General features: G+C 42.0%; 1 protein-coding gene across 1 annotated transcript; it reads right to left on the bottom strand.

The window, feature by feature from the left end:
* Window positions 1–6,129: 6,129 nt before the first annotated feature.
* LOC138613550 (vesicular glutamate transporter 2.1-like) lies at window positions 6,130–17,775 on the bottom strand. The gene is made up of 12 exons (XM_069687259.1): window positions 17,121–17,775; window positions 15,499–15,754; window positions 15,066–15,184; window positions 14,083–14,197; window positions 13,025–13,112; window positions 12,749–12,835; window positions 11,736–11,878; window positions 11,503–11,652; window positions 9,662–9,794; window positions 9,467–9,577; window positions 9,248–9,375; window positions 6,130–7,924 (listed from the first exon to the last, which is right to left on the bottom strand). The coding sequence occupies exons 1-12, from the start codon at window positions 17,204–17,206 to the stop codon at window positions 7,595–7,597; spliced, it is 1,746 nt and encodes a 581-aa protein (XP_069543360.1). The 5' UTR covers window positions 17,207–17,775; the 3' UTR covers window positions 6,130–7,594.
* Window positions 17,776–18,036: the final 261 nt, after the last annotated feature.

Below are 18,036 nucleotides of genomic sequence, written 5' to 3'. Positions count from 1 at the left end.
GATGTTGATTAATCCTGAAAACATTATTTCCCAAATTGAGCAGACCTGCAGAATGAGAATGATTTGATTATTCATTGTTTTAAAAGGACAAGAGGCTGTGAAGCAAAGGAAGCAAAAATCATTGTCTGATCCAATTTTCTTACTGTTCACACCTAAAATCATTTCTCGCACACCATCTGTCAGTATTGCCTTTTTGCCACAAAGCTGTGCTCGGTCTGAAGCTAAAAATTTTCATTGGCTCAGTGCCAGTCATGTGACTCGACTGCCAATTCACACATCTCAGAGCTCGCCCGTGTGTCTGAGCACCTCCGCGGCTCAGGGATCAGTTAGTCAGATCAGGCGTCTTCAATCAAACCCAGCACAATAGCTGGTGTGTGACATAACTCTGGCAGACAGCGGATTAGAGACCCGTCCACCGAGTGCAGGGGAACACCAACACGGCCACGGCTCGTTTAACACGCCGTGAAAGCAATTCACGTAGAGACAGACGCGGGTCACTGAGTAAAGGGCAGCATGTACACAACCAATTTATATCCAACCAGTGAGGAACATATGCATCACGCTGGATGGAAACCAGCACTGATTGAGGGGATCTCACCTGCTCCGTGCTGCAAATGAGTCATTTTTTGTAAAGGTGGATCACATTAAAGAAGTTAGTGAATCAGAAATGTAATAGTATGGACACACATGGAGACATTTCTGTTTTTTGTTCAGCTCGATAATGAGCGTTTTCATCCTCTACATGTTACCAAGCAGCACATTATTATTTAGCCTCTGGGAGTGAACACTGACGGATTTTTTTTCATTTATAGATTTCTTGTTTCTCACTCTTCCTCACAGCCTTACACGTAACTGGCAGCGAGTGGTGATGATTCAGATGTGTGACTGTCTGACTCCAAACGAAAGCATACAAGAAAAGCAACAGACCGCAGCTTAGTCCTGTGCCTGGATCTATCTGTACAGTGATACTAAAAAGGACGGCACATTATTTTTAATCTTATTATGCCAAACTATTTCAGTTTCCTTTAAAAGGGAGCAGTGTAATTTTACGCTAAAATCACTATTAGGACCACCCCTCAGCTATTTACCAACCAGTTATTTAGATAAATGGAAATAATACCCTCTGCTCTGAACCTGCAAGGTGAAATTACAGGGTTGTGTTATGGTATCATTTCAAACAGCAGGAGGACTCAGCCTCTTAATTTCAGCCACCAGCCCACTTTAATTTGTGATGTTCGCTTGGAGATGTGTTTTTAATTTAATCTCTTGACAGTAAAAATTTAGATTTGTGGGAACATATTGTATTTTTCGCCCCTCCAAGTGTGGAAATGTACTTGTTTTTCTTGTTGTATTTCCTCCTCTCTTGTTTTTTTATTCTTTCCAGTGTGTTATTGTTGTGCATCGGCGTGGGGTGACAAACTGCAGAGAGCCGTGCTGAGGGCGACTGTTGTTCTGCAGCTTCTAAAGGGGTCGAGAAGGATAGCATTCATTAAAACTCAGATCCAGCCCCCATCTGGCGGTGTGAATAGGGAGTCCTCTGAGGGGCGGAGGGACGGGGGGGTAGAGCCCTCCCTCGGCACGCGCCTAAGCCGCTCCAGCCTGGCCCTCGTCTGGCCTCTGACGGATCACAGAGGCAGGAGGGGCCCCTCGTCACACCTGTGTCCCACTCGGAGGACGCTGATGATCAGCGGCAGCCTTCATCAGGCATGCACTGAGGGAGAGGGGCTGACGCTTTAATTTGGTTTGTTGGCAGAGAAGCTGCGAGGGAAAGATGGAGGCTTTTTCATTATGACAAGTGTAATTATTCCACTGAGTCAGTTAAAATGTTCCTGCAGCTTTTGAAGAACGAGATAAAAGAAATTCACATCGTCCTCTCCAGGACTTCCCATGAAAACTGCACCGTCAGATGCTCAAGTGAGGCGCTGTGGTTGCAGAAACACTGCTGTATTTTGGCACATGAGGAGAGGGAGGGTGTCGAAAAAAGCCAGTACCTGCTGTACACACAAAAACGGCTACTTTCAACTATTTCGATAGTCATTTAATATTAATAGATTTAGAATTAGTATGTTTTTGTTTTGGGCCATTTTCTGATGTAACAGGCCGATTTAAGTAGTCGACTATGAAGACGATATGCGCCATAAAAGAAAGAAAGTTGTAGCTATTTTATGGTAATGGAATAATCTTCATGTGCTAAAGGTCAAACTCAAATTTTTCCTTCATTATCTGCAAATTCTGTCATCATTTCATCCAGATTTTCCAAGCAAAGCCCTGCCAGCATCGACTATATCGTGTAAAATCTTATCAGCCCCTCATCCTTTGTCTGTGTGTGAGATACGAGCACGATATGAGCCCGCCGTGGAGAGGAGGGTATGAAGCTGTCAGTGTAATGTGATATGGGGGAGGGGAGCTGTAAGGACCTGTGATAGATTACCTCACATGCAACTGCAGGAAAAAAGGTCCGTGCAGGAAAAACAATTGGATGTAGAAAATCTCCTTCCTCTTTCCTGTGATTGTGGAAGATGTAGTTTTCACTCCAAATGTAGGTCTGAATGTAGCCCCCTGTTTGCCAAAGCTGTTGCCTCATTACTGTGGGTGGAATATGTCTAGTTTAGTTCTCATAAATGATTCAGTGGCACGGATGAAAACAATGAAAGCACATACTTCTTGTTGCTTTTGGGAGCTGAACAAGATGGATGTTTAAGAGTGGACGCCATTTGCATATCACAAAAAGGAGCAGAAGCTTATCGTAAAAATGAGAGATTTTTTAAATATCTTGTAGGGAAGATTCAGAAATCTTGAAACATGGCAGTCTAAAAAATGTTTGAGTTTGTATGTAGCTGTAGGTGTAGATCAGAGATGTATAATGTTATTACGGGTGAGACAGACTGATTTGGGGTGCCAAGCTCTCCATTAATAAAGCAATTAGCAAGGGAGGAGAAGGGGGCGCTTGTAAATTCAATTGCCCGGAGGTAGAGTAATGTCATGCTGGAGGGTGTCATAAAACAGTAATTACTCCAATACCGCTTTGAAATTTTGGGTTATAATTACTTCTTCTTTTAGCATATGAGGAGATGAATTTTAGACTGTAAATTAAAGGATATTTTCGGGCAGCATTCTGCAGAGATCCTGTCATACAATCTGAGCTGCAGACTAGAAGAGAGAGAAGGGATCAGGAGGATAATTGCATGCAGGCAGAGTCCCATGGGAGGAGTGCAACCCCGTCATCAAACACTCATTCGGGCTGGGCCTCATCCCATTACAGTCCCCCAGGAGCCACACTGCACCTGCCCCACAGACGGACTACTACTCAATCCTTCCTCACTCAGCCTCGGATTACAAACACATCACAATGACTAAGTCTGCAAAAACACGGCACTTATCTGCCTCTAACCTCCAACTTATGAGGGAGTTTTCCCCCCATATGACTGAAATATAGACGCCAGATTTCGTCCAATTACCGCTCAACACGAGAGGCGCGTCACGGGGTGTAACAGCCATGACCACCCCGGCTGGTTAGGCATGAGAAAACATGTTCCACGTGGCTGGTGACACAATTGTGTTTTCTGTCAAATTAACATGTGCACCGAGAAGCAGCCGGTGGTGAGCGTTAATGGTTTCCCTCCTCGGCCGGGCAGATATAATCGGAGGAGGAACTGAGATTTATTGTAATTGCTGCCTCTGCTGCTCCTGGAAGTGTTTCCGACATGGAGCCGCTTCCTGTGATCGAAGCATCAGAACAGAAGGCTGCTGTAGATTCAACTCTGCCACTGCTCGTTTAATGGATTCAGACTGTCCATCATGTGCATAAAACCGATGGTCAACACCTTAACCCCCACCCCCACAAACTTCATGCTTGTCCATCATTTTTTCTTACGCGAGAGGCCTCATTTGCAAGAGGCTTCTGCTCATATTCACCCTGTTCTACACTCAGTGGAAGGTGGAAAACCTTACACATTTGAAGGCTACCAGTTGGCTTAGCGATAAAAGGAGATTGCGATGCACAAAAGAGACAGTGAAAGTCAACTACTGTTATCCTCCTAAGATGAGAACATTGTTGACGAAAGTGTGGTAACGGCCCCCTCATCAGACATCCAGCGTTAGCCTAGAGAACCTCTTATTTTTAAGCTAACTTACTAGAAACGAGCCGAGCTAATGTTAGCCGCAGCTCGATTCACAGCCTCTCCTGACTTCCTGTGTCTTATCAAGAACGTCAGAGATACTGATATTTGACGTAAAAGTTCTTTGTTTTTGTTTTTTACTGGTATTAATCACTATTTCTGTTTGTTTTGAAGAAGGAGACATTTGCTGATAAAACCGAAAGCTGATAATGTTAGCCTAGCTTGTTTCTAAGCGGAGCACCTTCAAACAAGCTAAGCTTACGTTAGCCAAAGCACGCCTTGCAGTCAGACGTGCTTTGTGTGCTAAAGAGCATCGAAGACAAACAGATTTTTAACCTGCAACTGCTTATTTTGATTATGTTACCAGGTTGAATCATCTTTACTTAAAATAACGAAACGAGTCTGCAGGGCACAGTCAGGTCCTTTTTGATTTGTTGGTACAGAATCTTCGATCACACCATCGACTCGAGTCCTTGCTGCTGTGAGCAGCTCAGTGTGATGCATGTGGATGTATGGATGGACGCCATGTTTTCCTGAATTATTTACCACCTCACTGTCAGGCTGCAGTTACTCGGCCTCCAGCGCGATGTTTTGGACACACAGCAGAGCGGCTTCAGAAGGTAATATCACCTTTCTTATTCACTCTGACTTCAGCTCAGTCTACCGGAATGTAAGGTTGAACAGTCAAGGAATTTTTTATTTGGAACTTCAGTGTATAAACAGCTTAGCACCTACTTTACCTACTGTACAAGTGTGCTAACCAGCATCCAAAAACCTATGTACAAATCTAGATATCCATATGCAAGCATAAAGCATTTCTTATGATGTGACACCTAATTTATATTGCATTTTCAATAACGTACATTATCTTATTTTATTGACTTCTATCAGGTATGATTTAGTCCTTTGATAATAATTGTTATATCAAATAATTATAGTTCTACCCGACTCTAATGCAACTCATTGGATAAAACATAATGAAACTCTTCCTAACGTTTCATATAGTACATGCTGTCAGTGATTTACATTACATTGCATCATCAAAGAATAAAGCTGCATGTAGCTAACGGTGCATTCAGGTTCCACCTTGTAAAGTCGGAATTTTAACTGTGACCCTTTGCATTTATTTCTAACTGTTACTTGTACAGAGATATTGACAATGTAAAATCTTATTCTCCAGCTGCACTCATAAATTAGATTAAGTATTTGATTACAATGTAATGACCATGGATGCTTAATATGCCCATTGTTTTCCCAGTAAACATGACATGCTAAAAGCTAGGAAACAGTGACGTCTACAAATGTCACATGACCTTCTTTTTCGCCAACACGAAGGTCAAACTTTCATTAGAAGCATTTTTGTTTTAATTCCAACACCCTCCCGAGTTAAACACTATTGATTTGCCGTGTGATTGGATTGAATGCAGGCGCTGGGTCAATAGTTGAATATGTTACATGTACCACTGTTGACCTCGGTTGTCTTTTAAGAGGACACATCGGGGTAGTATCAATATCACACTATTATACTCTGAGAATGGGTGTCTCTTTTTTTTTTTTAAATATCCCTCTGATCTTTATGTTTCCTGTACAATTCAGCAAAGTGTGAGATGCTCTCTCATAGGTTAATCACACCTTCATGCACCTACATGACACCTCTGCAGGAGAGTTTACACTGCATATTAGAGTCAGGACTCTTTGGGCAGACAGACCATGATTGTGGTTTGTCGGGATGTAAACTCTAATAGCGTTAACATTACTGTTCTTTCTCCTTTTACCAATTACCGAGCTACAGGGTCCAATACTCTCCCCTGGACTCCAGAGACCTCAGACATTGATTCACTAATGAGGAACGTGGAGAGAATAGGAGATGCACGACACTGATTGGAGAATGTGCTTAACAGGTTTGATACTGAGGACGGCTAACCTTCAAATTAAGAGCTGGACATATTAAAGTAAAACATCAACATACATGATGAAAATATGACTAAGAATGACAAAAACGTGACTTTTGGTTATTTTTTTTTATAAAATGATATGAGTATTTTTATAACACTTTTTGACATCAACATACCTCTTCATTAAACACAATATTTGAAGCCATAAAATCACATTTATCTGTTTACATAAACTTCAGGCACAAAGCCATAATAGCATCTTTTGGTCGTCTTAAACATTCTTAAATATTCATATATTTTAAACATCCTTGCAGATTTCATACAGCAAATGAAGAAAGTGTTCAAACAGCAAATAAAGTCAGGTGGAAGAGCCATCTATTAATTCATGTGGTCCACTCAAACGTGACAATATCAAAGTGTTCATAAAGTACTTTTGGTGACAATGAGAACAACCAAGAAACACCAAGAGAGAGAGAGAGCACAAAAACCTGGTTGTTCATATACAGTACTGCATTCCTCGCTGTCAAAATGCAACACGTCCTGCATCATGAGCACTAAAGCTGGATTCTCCAGACACTAGTAATTTGTTAAAACACACAGCTTAATGTTAATCATCACATGACTCCAAAACAATTACAGTTAGATACAGCAAGCCAGTGTTACATTACAAAACAGAATGTGATGGGTGGCGGCTGGTACACAGAATTTATTGCAGTGCACACCAAACATCAATAAACAATGTCTTCTGAGCAATCGCCTTCAACGCTTTTTTGATTTGTCTCACATCACAACTGGTACCTGATTATGAAATTTCATTTTATTATTATTTATAATGGCAGAAGACACTTATCTAAGAACGAAGCAGTATAGGCTGAATGGGGACTATCGATGACGTGAGGCGGCTGCATCTGAAACATTGATCTGAGCAAATTCATGCAAACAAACACACACTAAAACTCTACGGTTCAACTTCACTCACGCTATTTTTTGTCATAGTGTATTACAGGCCTCGCTTGAGAAGAAGAAGACCTTTTTTGCAAGCAGACATCTCCCTGAAAAGGTACTGTCCATGAAAAATATGGCCTTTTATATTAATGTTAACACAGATCAACGACCCAAAATCCACAATAGTCTCACAGAAACAGTATACAGGTATATACATGTACATAAAACACATTTGAGAAACAGAATAGAATCTTGTATTTGAATACTTATAGTTTCAGTGCAATCAGAGTGGTATTTCAGAGAAAGACTCTATATGATGGTCGACTGCAGTGTCATCTGGCTCATGTTGTTCAAGTAGATTGATGAGGTTTGGGTGCCTAAGAGGAAGTACAACATAGGCCTGCAGTTTTCTCTCTGTCTAGTGAAGCCCTACAGTAGATGTGATGAGAAACATGTGACAATCTAATGAGGATTGTTCTGCATTGCAATTAACTATTTCTCTACACTGGCTTTTTGAAACTAGTAACCTTTTTACTTGAATACACAGAATGGATTTAAATATCTAAGATAATGCTTATTTGTGCAATCCAAGATGGAGAGTCTGTTTGTTTTTTTGGAAGCAGACTCACCACTGGTTTAAGAGTAGCCGCGCTCGGCGTACATCTTCCCCGCCGGTTCCTGCACGTACTCCTCTGTCTTATCCCAGTCCTGCACCCAGCCTCCGTTCAGCTGCGCGGTTGCCCCGTAGCTTTTAGCCGGACCGGCCATGGCGCCGTACCCCTGCGTGATGTCGCCCGTCTCTTCGGCCAGCTCATCCTCGTCGATGAAGCCACACTTCTCATCGCTTGTTTCCTCAGGGTCGGCCCATGGCTGCTTCTCCCCGGACGCAAAGAGGCCATAGAACACCACGCCCCCGTAATGCACGAGGGAGGCGATGAGGAAGACGTACTGCCACTCTTCTCGGGTCTGCAGACAGAAAGCAGATTGAGTCAGGCTGAGTCACTTCTAAAAGGCTCTGATGATTTTCTTAGCTGACTTCTTATCATAAGCAATGGGCTTCTACGTTTTCTTTGTGGGTTTTTTTCTCGATCTTCCACACTGGTTTGAAGTGGGTAGCATCTCAGCGGACCAATCAGGATTAAGCAACATTTGAATGTAATTCTGATGATAGTTTTGGGGTGGTTGACTCATGTTTTCAGGCCGAGCTCGATCAAATACGATCAAACTACACCCCCTCAGTCTTGATTAAGTTAGCTGAGCTTTTTAAAGGTTTAAAAACATACATTCTGTGTAAGAAGTGGACGTAGCCACACATCAATTTGTGGACTACCATTTCAAAGCCCTAAATGCCATCTGTGTTTTTTGGAGCCAGCAGTGACTGTATTTCAACAAGATGCTGGATACCAATAGTTCAAGTTCAGTGACTGCATCAGCTGTGATGCACAGCAGATAGCGAGCTGCACCCACCTGTCACTCAAAGGGGCCAGGCACTTATTGATGCAAAACTTAAGGGCTTGCATGAATTTAAATGGGTGAGCTATTTAAAACATTAAATACGTACATTATACATGCATCTGAAAATTAACTATAGAGATAAAAAAAAATGTATGTACCAAGCTGTTTTATTATGCTGGTCTATGAGGATTGACTCGCTTCTGTAGCCAGCCTCAAGTGGCTGTAAGAGGAACTGCAGTTTTTTGGCACTGGGTAGTGAAATGTCTGAGTGTATCTGAGTCAATTGTTTATTCACTTATTGTTGTAGTCTAAATAAAGAATAGAATAGGATTTCTTAATTGTCATTTCACTTTGCATCTCCTAAAAACGATGCGGTGCGTAAATGCAGCGGCTCAGCTTTTTAAGTCTTATCATGACCTCAGAGGCAGTTACAAAGTAAAACCCACCCATCATTTAAAACCCCACTTCACTATTAGCTGGGTAGCTAGGTCTATTTTAATTAATGTAACCCTTATCCTCCACCTGACAACATAACACAGGTAAGGGAAGTGTATATTAATGTTTATAACACGCAACACCTCTTTATCGCACCATTGTCACATTGCTACAGCCCCTTTTGAGAGATACAGCAAAAATCCTTCTAGAAACTGAACCCCATCATGTTTAACACCTCATTGTATCTTACCTCAAACTTCATTAGATTGCTGCTCATATAGTTTTAAATATTTCATGTTATAGATAACATACTTAAAATTTGAAACCACGCTGTCAATGGCTCTAAAAGTTCCTAACATCATTAGCACTTCCATCCCTGGATAAATAGAAATGTCTCACCTTGTTCTTGGTCATGGCTCCCACTATGAGAGGGCAGACCATCCCTGACAGGGTGCCCACACCGTTAGATATACCCATGAGGATGCTGGCATAGCGAGGAGCGATGTCGAGATGGTTGACATTAAAACCTACGGCAACAAAGAGGGACATTTTTGAGTTTTGCACGGTTTTGAATGGCACAAACCTCAAACAGATTGAATTCATTGTTTTATGACTCACCTGATATTGCAAATCCGCTGAAACCCACCGCCAGGACTAGGAAAGAGATGGCCACCCCCTTACTGTGGGAGTAACCCACCACTAATAAGAGAGTGGCCTCCATCCCAAACCCTAAAAAAACAGACATGAGTTAGCTGATGAGGAATACGTCTATAATAGCATGCCAACAGACAGACCTGGTTATCAGAGCCTCACCTCCACAGTTCATTATTTTGCGGACCATCGTGGTGGACATGATGTTGTGGGTCCGCAGGTAGTCGGCTAACTGGCCCCCTAACGGCACGATAATGGTCATGACCAGGTGAGGAAGCGCTGACACTATTCCAACCTGTGAAAACATCAAACACTTGTCTGAAGCAAAATGTGACAAAGACACTTTCATCACGAAAGTGATTCTTTCTGTCTCAGAGCCAATCTGTGCGTCCGTCTCACCCTCTGACTCCAGCATCACATCAGAGCAGTAACTCACCTGCAGTCCTCACAGCAGCCTGAACTACACCTGCCAAACCAGCCTGATTCATGCCTCACACACTCCAAAGGTGGGTAAAGATCGTGAATTTTTAAGATTAACTGGAATCTGTTGTTTTGTCTGACACATTCGCCCATGGACAGATGACAAAGTTATGGAATCACAGCACTTTCAGAAGGGCTCATTGAAAATTTGCTACCAAAAATAATATTTTTAGTTTCAAAGTAAGTGTTCAAATAATTTCTTTCTTAAAACAAGTGAACGATGATGTCAAAGGAGGAAAAGTAAATAGAGGATTATCACTTAATGCTTAAATGACTAACTAAAAGGCTAACTGAATTTTCAAAACTATTTCAACAGTCCCTTCCCTAAACACACCTACGTTTGTTGGAAAATTGGACAACAAATGTGCACATAACATTCCCAGTTTAACCACATTTTACTCCTTATAACTGCAGATAACAACAATGGAATAGTGGAAAAACTGGAAGCATTACTAAACACAATGCAAAACACAAAAACACCTATTACAAAGAAGTCGGACGAAATGAATTATGTTGAATGAGTCCATTGCCCTGGTGCATGCTGGGAGATTTTCCTCATAATGTACAGCTACCCACATTCTTACAATCAATTAATTTAAAGGTCTAATCTCAAAGTTCTGTTTCGTTCTATTTGGCGCCACCTTTGGCGAAAAACTGTAATTGCGATAACCTTCCCACATAACCAGATGTCTACAGTTGGCTCCCTTTGTTACAGCTGTAACTCTTGATTTTCCTCGCTGACGGTCGCTTTCCTTTTGAGACTGTTTGCCTTCATCTGAGCGTCGAATTTGTTCCTTTTTCTTTGGATTTTCACTTATTTTTGAAGTTGTATCTGTAGTCATCCATCTTTTCTTTGTTTGTTCAGCCATAGTAGATTACTGTTCACTCGCAACACTTGCAGACACCGGAAAAGCAGCCGCTTAGCTCCGCCTACCCTCTCTGGCAGACCAAGCACTGCTGGCTGATGGAAAACGTGTCACTAACTGGGCACCGCTTGTGACTTTTTCAGCGAATGTCGCCACAGACACCCAGTCCATAATAATACTATATACTACAAATACAAAGCCTTTCATCAGAGGGCCATAGGCTCAATCACCATTGTGTTACCTCATTCGCCAAATGATAGTGACTTAACAGACATTTATTTACATAAAAATCTTCTTGATTAGACATTTATAGTTGACTATAATGATATAAAATGTAACATGCAACAACAAATGTTTTGGACACTTTTGGGCAATGGACAAAAGTAATGAACAGAACCAATATAAACTTTAGGTTGATAGTGCAAACTCTTATTTACACATTCAGCAGTTATGGAGCAACATTAATATACATTGGAAGTCATGCTACATTCACATGATGAATCTAAGCGTAGTAGTTCTTAATTGATACTTGACATAAATGTAACTGCACTACCTTGAGTATCTCAGAAAACCTTTGATTGTAATCTTAAACATTGATCACATGTTGTTAAAGGATATCTTCAGTGAGACACCAGGCAGTATATAGGATTTATTTACCTTGCTGATTTCAAAGCCAAACACCTCTTCAAAGTACGCAGGCTGGCTGATGAGGAGCAGATAAAAGGTCCAGCTCCTGCAGAAGTTGGCCACGATAATTGCATAGACGGGCATGGAAGAGAAGAACTTCTTCCAGGGAGTCTTGAATTTCTTTAAAACACAAACAGAGAATCAGCTGCACGTTCAGCACTCAGCGTGCGGTTACAAACAACAGACAGGGACGAGGAACTCACTTCCATGGCGCCCATCAGCTGAGCACTTTCCCCGATGCTCTCCTCGATGTAACGCCGCTCCTCGTCGGTGATGGTCGGGTGCTCCGCGGGGCTCTCGTACGACACCAAGATCCAGAACATGTACCAGAATATCCCGAAGCACCCTGAATGCATCATGAGAACAATGCAAATCAAAAACTTTAGCATCACAAACTCCAATGTTCATCAGACCAAGAGAACTGTATTGGATACAAAGAATAGACTGAGTAAAAGAGGGGAACATGGCTACTGTGACATCACCTATTGCTTTGAGCAACACTGTTTAAAACCCTTGAGTTTGGCGTTTTTGCAGTCTCCAGCTTGTTTTTTTATGAGCTAGAAGTGACCACGAGATGCTCTGGATTAAGCTGTATTGCCTATTTTTAGATTGTGACAGATTTTGTTTGAGGGTCACTAATGAGAAGGGTGTACTGTTTTGGCTTAAATATCAACATTTTATTTCTAAAATGACATACCTCGTATTTAATAATGCTAACCTTTTGGCCGTAACATAATTTAAATGGGTGAGTCATAAAGAAATTCACCTCTGGTACAGTAGTGAAAGACTTGGCTATAGAAACCAAAAGTTTTTTTTTTCTTTTGATGCGGTAAAGGTGTAAATTTCTGCTGTAAGGTTCAGCACTCTAACATTGGGGTCTATTGGGACTGACTCGCTTTTGAAGTCGGCCTCGAGTGACCATGTGAGGAACTGCAGTTTTTTTTTGCCCTCCAGCGTTGGCTTCATTTTCAGCCCTGGAGGTTGCTGCTGCACAGAGAAAGATTTATAAAGACACCAAACTGACTTAGTAACGTCAGCTACACTGCCATATCTCATTTATGTTTGCTAACATTAGCCACCATTCGCTCCTGGACATACCAGACCATGTGAGGCTAAATGCTCACTCCTGACAGTTTTAAACTGAGAGCAATTTACTGATTATGAGACATTTCTTTCTTTTTTAAGAGACAGTTTTATTAATGACAGTAGCACTCACCATACACATAGAAGACGGAGGACCATCCTGTGTACTGGACCAGGATCCCAGCCAGCGGCATGGCTATCACTGCACCCGCGTAAGATCCTGCACGAGACCAAACATCATGACTGAGCAGAACCTGATCCTGTCTGCTTACTCAGTGTTAAGTGACAAACGTGCTTCGTGTGAGTTTACACACTTTTCAGGAGCAATATTTTGTCATTCTACACCTGCATTACACTGTACGAGTCTGGTATTTTCACAGAAACATGACGATGTGTGCTGCTTTCGTACCACAGAAGGAGATGGTTGCCAGACGACTTCTTTCCAGCGGTGGAGCCCATTTACTCCAGATCCCATGGCATGCTGGGTAAGTCACTCCCTGCACGGTGACAGAAGACATTACATTATGTCACATTATGAACACGAGGATCATTTTCCAATAACTTTAATATGTTTTTTGAGGCAGACATTTAATCTGTAACTGCACAAACTGTTTGATTTGATACAGTTACAAATACGTCTTTGTAACGTGACTCTGCTTGATTGACGCAGTCTATTCTCATTTGTTAAAGTCGTACAGAACAAATTGTAGTTAATAACAAACAAACTGACGTGTATTGTATCTGACCTTTCTAATAGAGACTAATGGCTGAGGTGTGAGTCGGTGCAAATTCAAGCTGACTACCCACTTCATGGAGAAAAAAACTGAATTGCTCCCATTAAATCTTCATTACACACTAAGTGGCATACAATCAACTATTGATAGACACAAATTGCTGGGGCTTGCTGTGGGAGACACCCTGAAATGCTAATGTTTAATTTGCAGTAATAAGTCGATGGGCGCTGAACACAGGCCGCTCTCTCTCTCGCTCTCGCTCTCTCATGAGCTGCTTTTGAAACGACAGTACCCAGCAAAACAAAAAAACAAAAGAGGATGACCTTCAGTCCGATAAAAGCTTCCCTCCCTGAAATCTTCTCCTTTCTGTGGAGCTGTGGGAGCCGCCCCTCATCGAGAGCTTTTTATCTCTTTTGTTCTACGTGTTTCTATGTGAACATGAGGCTGTTTTGGTCCGGCTAAACCAACACACATAAGCCCTGCTATTCAAGGCCTTACGCTGTTTGCTGTTAGTCTGCTGATTGTGTACAGTATTATGATTGGATCTACTCAATAATAGGCTTTTTTTTCGCCCGGTGCAGATTCAAACAGAAAGCCTGTAAAACGTGTTTAGATACAGAATGTCAGGACTCTTTTATTAGGGCTGGAGTTTAGTTCTCAGCCCGATAATGAGGCATCGTTTTGTTGAGTCTTTCAAAGGTCAAGCTGTGATGGATAAACAGAGCATCAGTACCTCCACCAGCCCCTGTAATATCCTCACAAAGATGACACATCCGTAGTGCGCGCGGGCGGCAGAGGGGATGAACATGTTGAGGGTGGATGTCAGCACGATGGCAGCTCCGAAAACTCTGCGTAAACCAGGTGTAACAAAGTATTATCTGTCAGAATCTCATCAAAACAAGGTCGTCTTATTCAAAACGGCAGCATTTCAAAGGGATTAAAAGCAACAATATAGGTAACAACATCCTATGCAGTATTATTCTTCGCTACACAGAAAGAATAAGGGAGATAAATCAGTCCTAATTGGGTGCCGCACACACAGCAGGCAGCTCTTCAGTTTCAGTGTGAGGACAGGAGGTGTTTGCAGCAGAAGGCGTCAGTGGGCTCAGCTGACTTGGCATGAGGAAGCTCTTCAAAGATTTGCATCTTTAGGCTCCATCTCCCTCATGACTAATAATCCTCTAATATTCACGTACAAGCACATATAGAGGGCCTATATGCTTTATAAGTTTTAATCATCATATTACTGTAATATTTACACGACTTTCTAACAAGGATTTAATAGCGTCCTCGCTATAATTCTTCTGTTTTTACAGATTAATGTTCATTTTTCTCCTTTTGTCTGTTTGTACTAAACTAACCAGTTTATAGTTAAAGTCATAGAAGACGACTACAATCATCACTATGAATTGTATTTCACAGCGAGCTTTGGCTGCTTGGTTACCCCGCCTGTGAACATAAAGGATTAGACACGGTGGTCCCACGGGAGCTCATTAACATGAGGAGGCACGCCTGGTGGGCATCAGCCAAATCCCACTTTATCTGCCGGAAGGTCACAGTCCTTCCCTCAAACCAGGAGACCCACGTGCACCCACAGGCTAGACCATACATGCTACAATTGTTACTTATAATTTAAACAACCACATATTCAATATGGGGAATATTTTCTTCAAGCCCCGCCCACAATGTTTAAGTTTATTGGTCGCGTGCAGTTACCTGTTTGCAGCCAGTCGCGAGGATATGTACCCTCCTGGAATCTGAGTGACTATGTACCCCCAGAAGAAGGATCCGTGGATCATCCCCACCGTCTCCGGGTCCCAGTTGAATTTCGCTTTCTTTCACACACACAGATATAAAGACACGTTTTAAGGACACATTCGTTTAATCAAAAAGGTCTGTTTTATTCGATGGTTTAACCTTAATCGATCGACTTATTAAAGCACAACATATGCCGATTTCAAGGAAAAGTTTAAAAATAGATATCAACCTACAAGTTTGCTCCTACTTATTAAAATGTAAACACAAAACACATTTCAAATAGAAAATTTAAAAAATCATATTGAGCTACTGCGGGTGTGTCTTTGGGCCCTATCACATATCAAACATGGGGGCTCGTGCGTGGGTTTAAGGGGGCGTGGTTTGCCGGCACCTCTTTGATGATGATCTTGCCGTTCTGATGGATCGTGTGGTTATTGACCATGCTGACGATGGCCACACCCAAGTTACACCGGATACCGAAGGAGATGCAGAAGCCGAGGCCGCTCAGCATCGCGATGATGTATCTGCGCGGGAGGCCGAAGCACGTGCAGTCACACAGGGGAGTCTTCCGCTCCGGGTCCGCCGTGGGTCTCCCATCCTCCGTCAGCTCGATGGCCTCACCTGTCTGCTGCTTCTTTTCCAACCTCCTGCACGATTATACACATTCTTTTTTAAAGCTTAAATTCAAAGTGGAGATTTGGATGTATGAAAATCAAACATTAAGGAAGATTTAGAAAAAGTCAAGGCGATACATTTTAGAGGAAATATGTGATGTTCTGCAAAAACAGCTAATTATAGATTCGTTTACACGCTTCTTCTATTGTTTGCAGCTTATTTTACACAGAAAATTAGCTTTCATCTTTACGTCGTGCTGCCTAAACGTTAGGCCTCAATAATGTGTTAATATTCTCTTTTAATGTGGCCCAGGCCCTTAAATGTGCAGCATTTCACTCAAAGTCAAACAGTTTTTTTATGTTTGGTTCAGGGCTGAAATTCTCCACATTCCTGTCAGAGAAAGACTCGCTGGCAAACGAAGAGAAAACGACCTTAATACCGCATTGCAGCAATATCAGCATCAGCGTTGTTTGGACTAAAATCTGCCATTTGTATTATTTATTAACTCATAAATATCGCGTGGGCTTTTTTGCTCCGGCTTTAATGTGGAATTTGTACGAAGGAATTTGAGGTGAATTTAAAAACGAATCATGGAAATGTTGAAGGCCTCATCCGGAGCGACCACAGGCCTCACACAGCTGAGATCTAACCTTTTCTTTCACATCTTTGAGTCACGTTTACGTGTCTCTTGAATCGCCAGTAGCATTTTTTTCGGACCAGAATGTGAAATGATTTGATGTGTATGTGTAGAAAAGCTGAGATAAAATATGCAGATTTTAAACAGGCTACGTTTCCAGATGATTTGCTAGAGAAGAAAAATCATTTTTCTTTCGCATTTTCAGAAATAATTTAACAATTATTCAGTTTTATAAACGTAAAAATGTGTCCCTCCACATCCTGCTCCCCTGCTCTGATTTCACACCGAGGATCTGTTTGCTTTGCTGCCATTTATCCTGTTTTTTTCCTCTGCACTATATTTCATTCAGGTCCTCGTGCCATGTGTAAAGAATATAAGAAGTCAATTGCTCTGAAGTCCATCGATCTTGAATTAATACAGATGGATACATAAGGTAATAGATATCCTCCGACCTTGTGTCACGACTCGCTCTGTTTCATTAATTATTAAAAAACACCCACAGCTGCTGGTGGAGGGATCATCCTCCAGGGAAATATCTCATCCTTAAATATTCGGCCCACATCCCGCATCCTGTGCGTGATTCTCCCCATAAAGCAGAGATTTCCCCCCTTCCTTTCATTTATATTCAGTAATAAGCACATTGAGAGCAAATGCATGCTTTACGTGTGATGTCAACATCTGGATATTTTCTTTTCTTTCGATTCCTAACGACAGATTTAATTCTGTGATTTAAAAAAATAAAGCATAAAAATGTCAATTACCTGTACAGGTTCCCGAGGGCCTTTCCTGCGATCTGTTTGAGTCCCTCTTTAGCGGTGGGGAGAGCTCGCTCCTGGCCTGGCTCCATGTCCAAATTCTCTTCAAAAATTCTATAATACTACAACAAATGGAAGTGCTGCATTAATGAGCATATTGTTCAGATATTAATCCAAATAGCGCCTCGGGTTTCACGCAGAAAACGCCAGGATGTCCTGAAAAGACGAGGCAGAAAATGGAGAAAGAGGGGGAACCCGTTCAGTGTGAGAGGGCTGTTTTCACAGTCACAAAACAGCAGTCAAATAAGTCCGCTTCTGCCTTGCGCAATGTTAATCCATGCAGTGCCATCTTAAGATCCAGGCAGCGATAAGAAAACGGCCAAACAGGAAGTAAAAAAGTTGATTTTTCGGAGTCTTCTTTCAGAAATGGAGCAGGGAAAGTGAAAGACGTTTATCCGGTGAAGACTGTCGTTGCTCCGGTCTAATCTGAGGTGAGGATCTCCGGTGAGCAGCAGCCGGAGGAGGTTTCAGCACCGCGGACAGCGCACAGCTCGTCTACCTGTCAGCAGCTCCGCGCATTCAGAGCCCCTCCTCCCTCCGCCGCTCTGCTCTCATTCAATTACTACCGAAAAATCTGTTAACGGCCTCAATTGACAATTTTGCAACCAGTCCCCTTCACAAATATGTAACGGAACAGAAGAAGATTTGAGGATGAGATGAACACTTATAAATCACTTGCTCCAGCATCCACAAAGGACTGATTCCCCCCACCCCACCCCTCTTTACATCCGGTTATTTCTCGGCGTTAGTTTGACCTACAGATTATGTTAAATTTCAAAGACTCATTTGCTGAAAGATGTATATATTGACTTAAAAAAAAGGGCGTGTAAATATATTTCACATACTAATAGATGGACATGTT

Source organism: Semicossyphus pulcher, unplaced genomic scaffold, assembly GCF_022749685.1.
Source record: "Semicossyphus pulcher isolate SPU_LCO1_2020_fin unplaced genomic scaffold, fSemPul1.0.p SCAF_8, whole genome shotgun sequence".
Lineage (NCBI taxonomy): Eukaryota > Metazoa > Chordata > Actinopteri > Labriformes > Labridae > Semicossyphus > Semicossyphus pulcher.
Note: the sequence above shows the minus strand (reverse complement) of the source record. Positions and strands in the feature narration are given on the sequence as shown.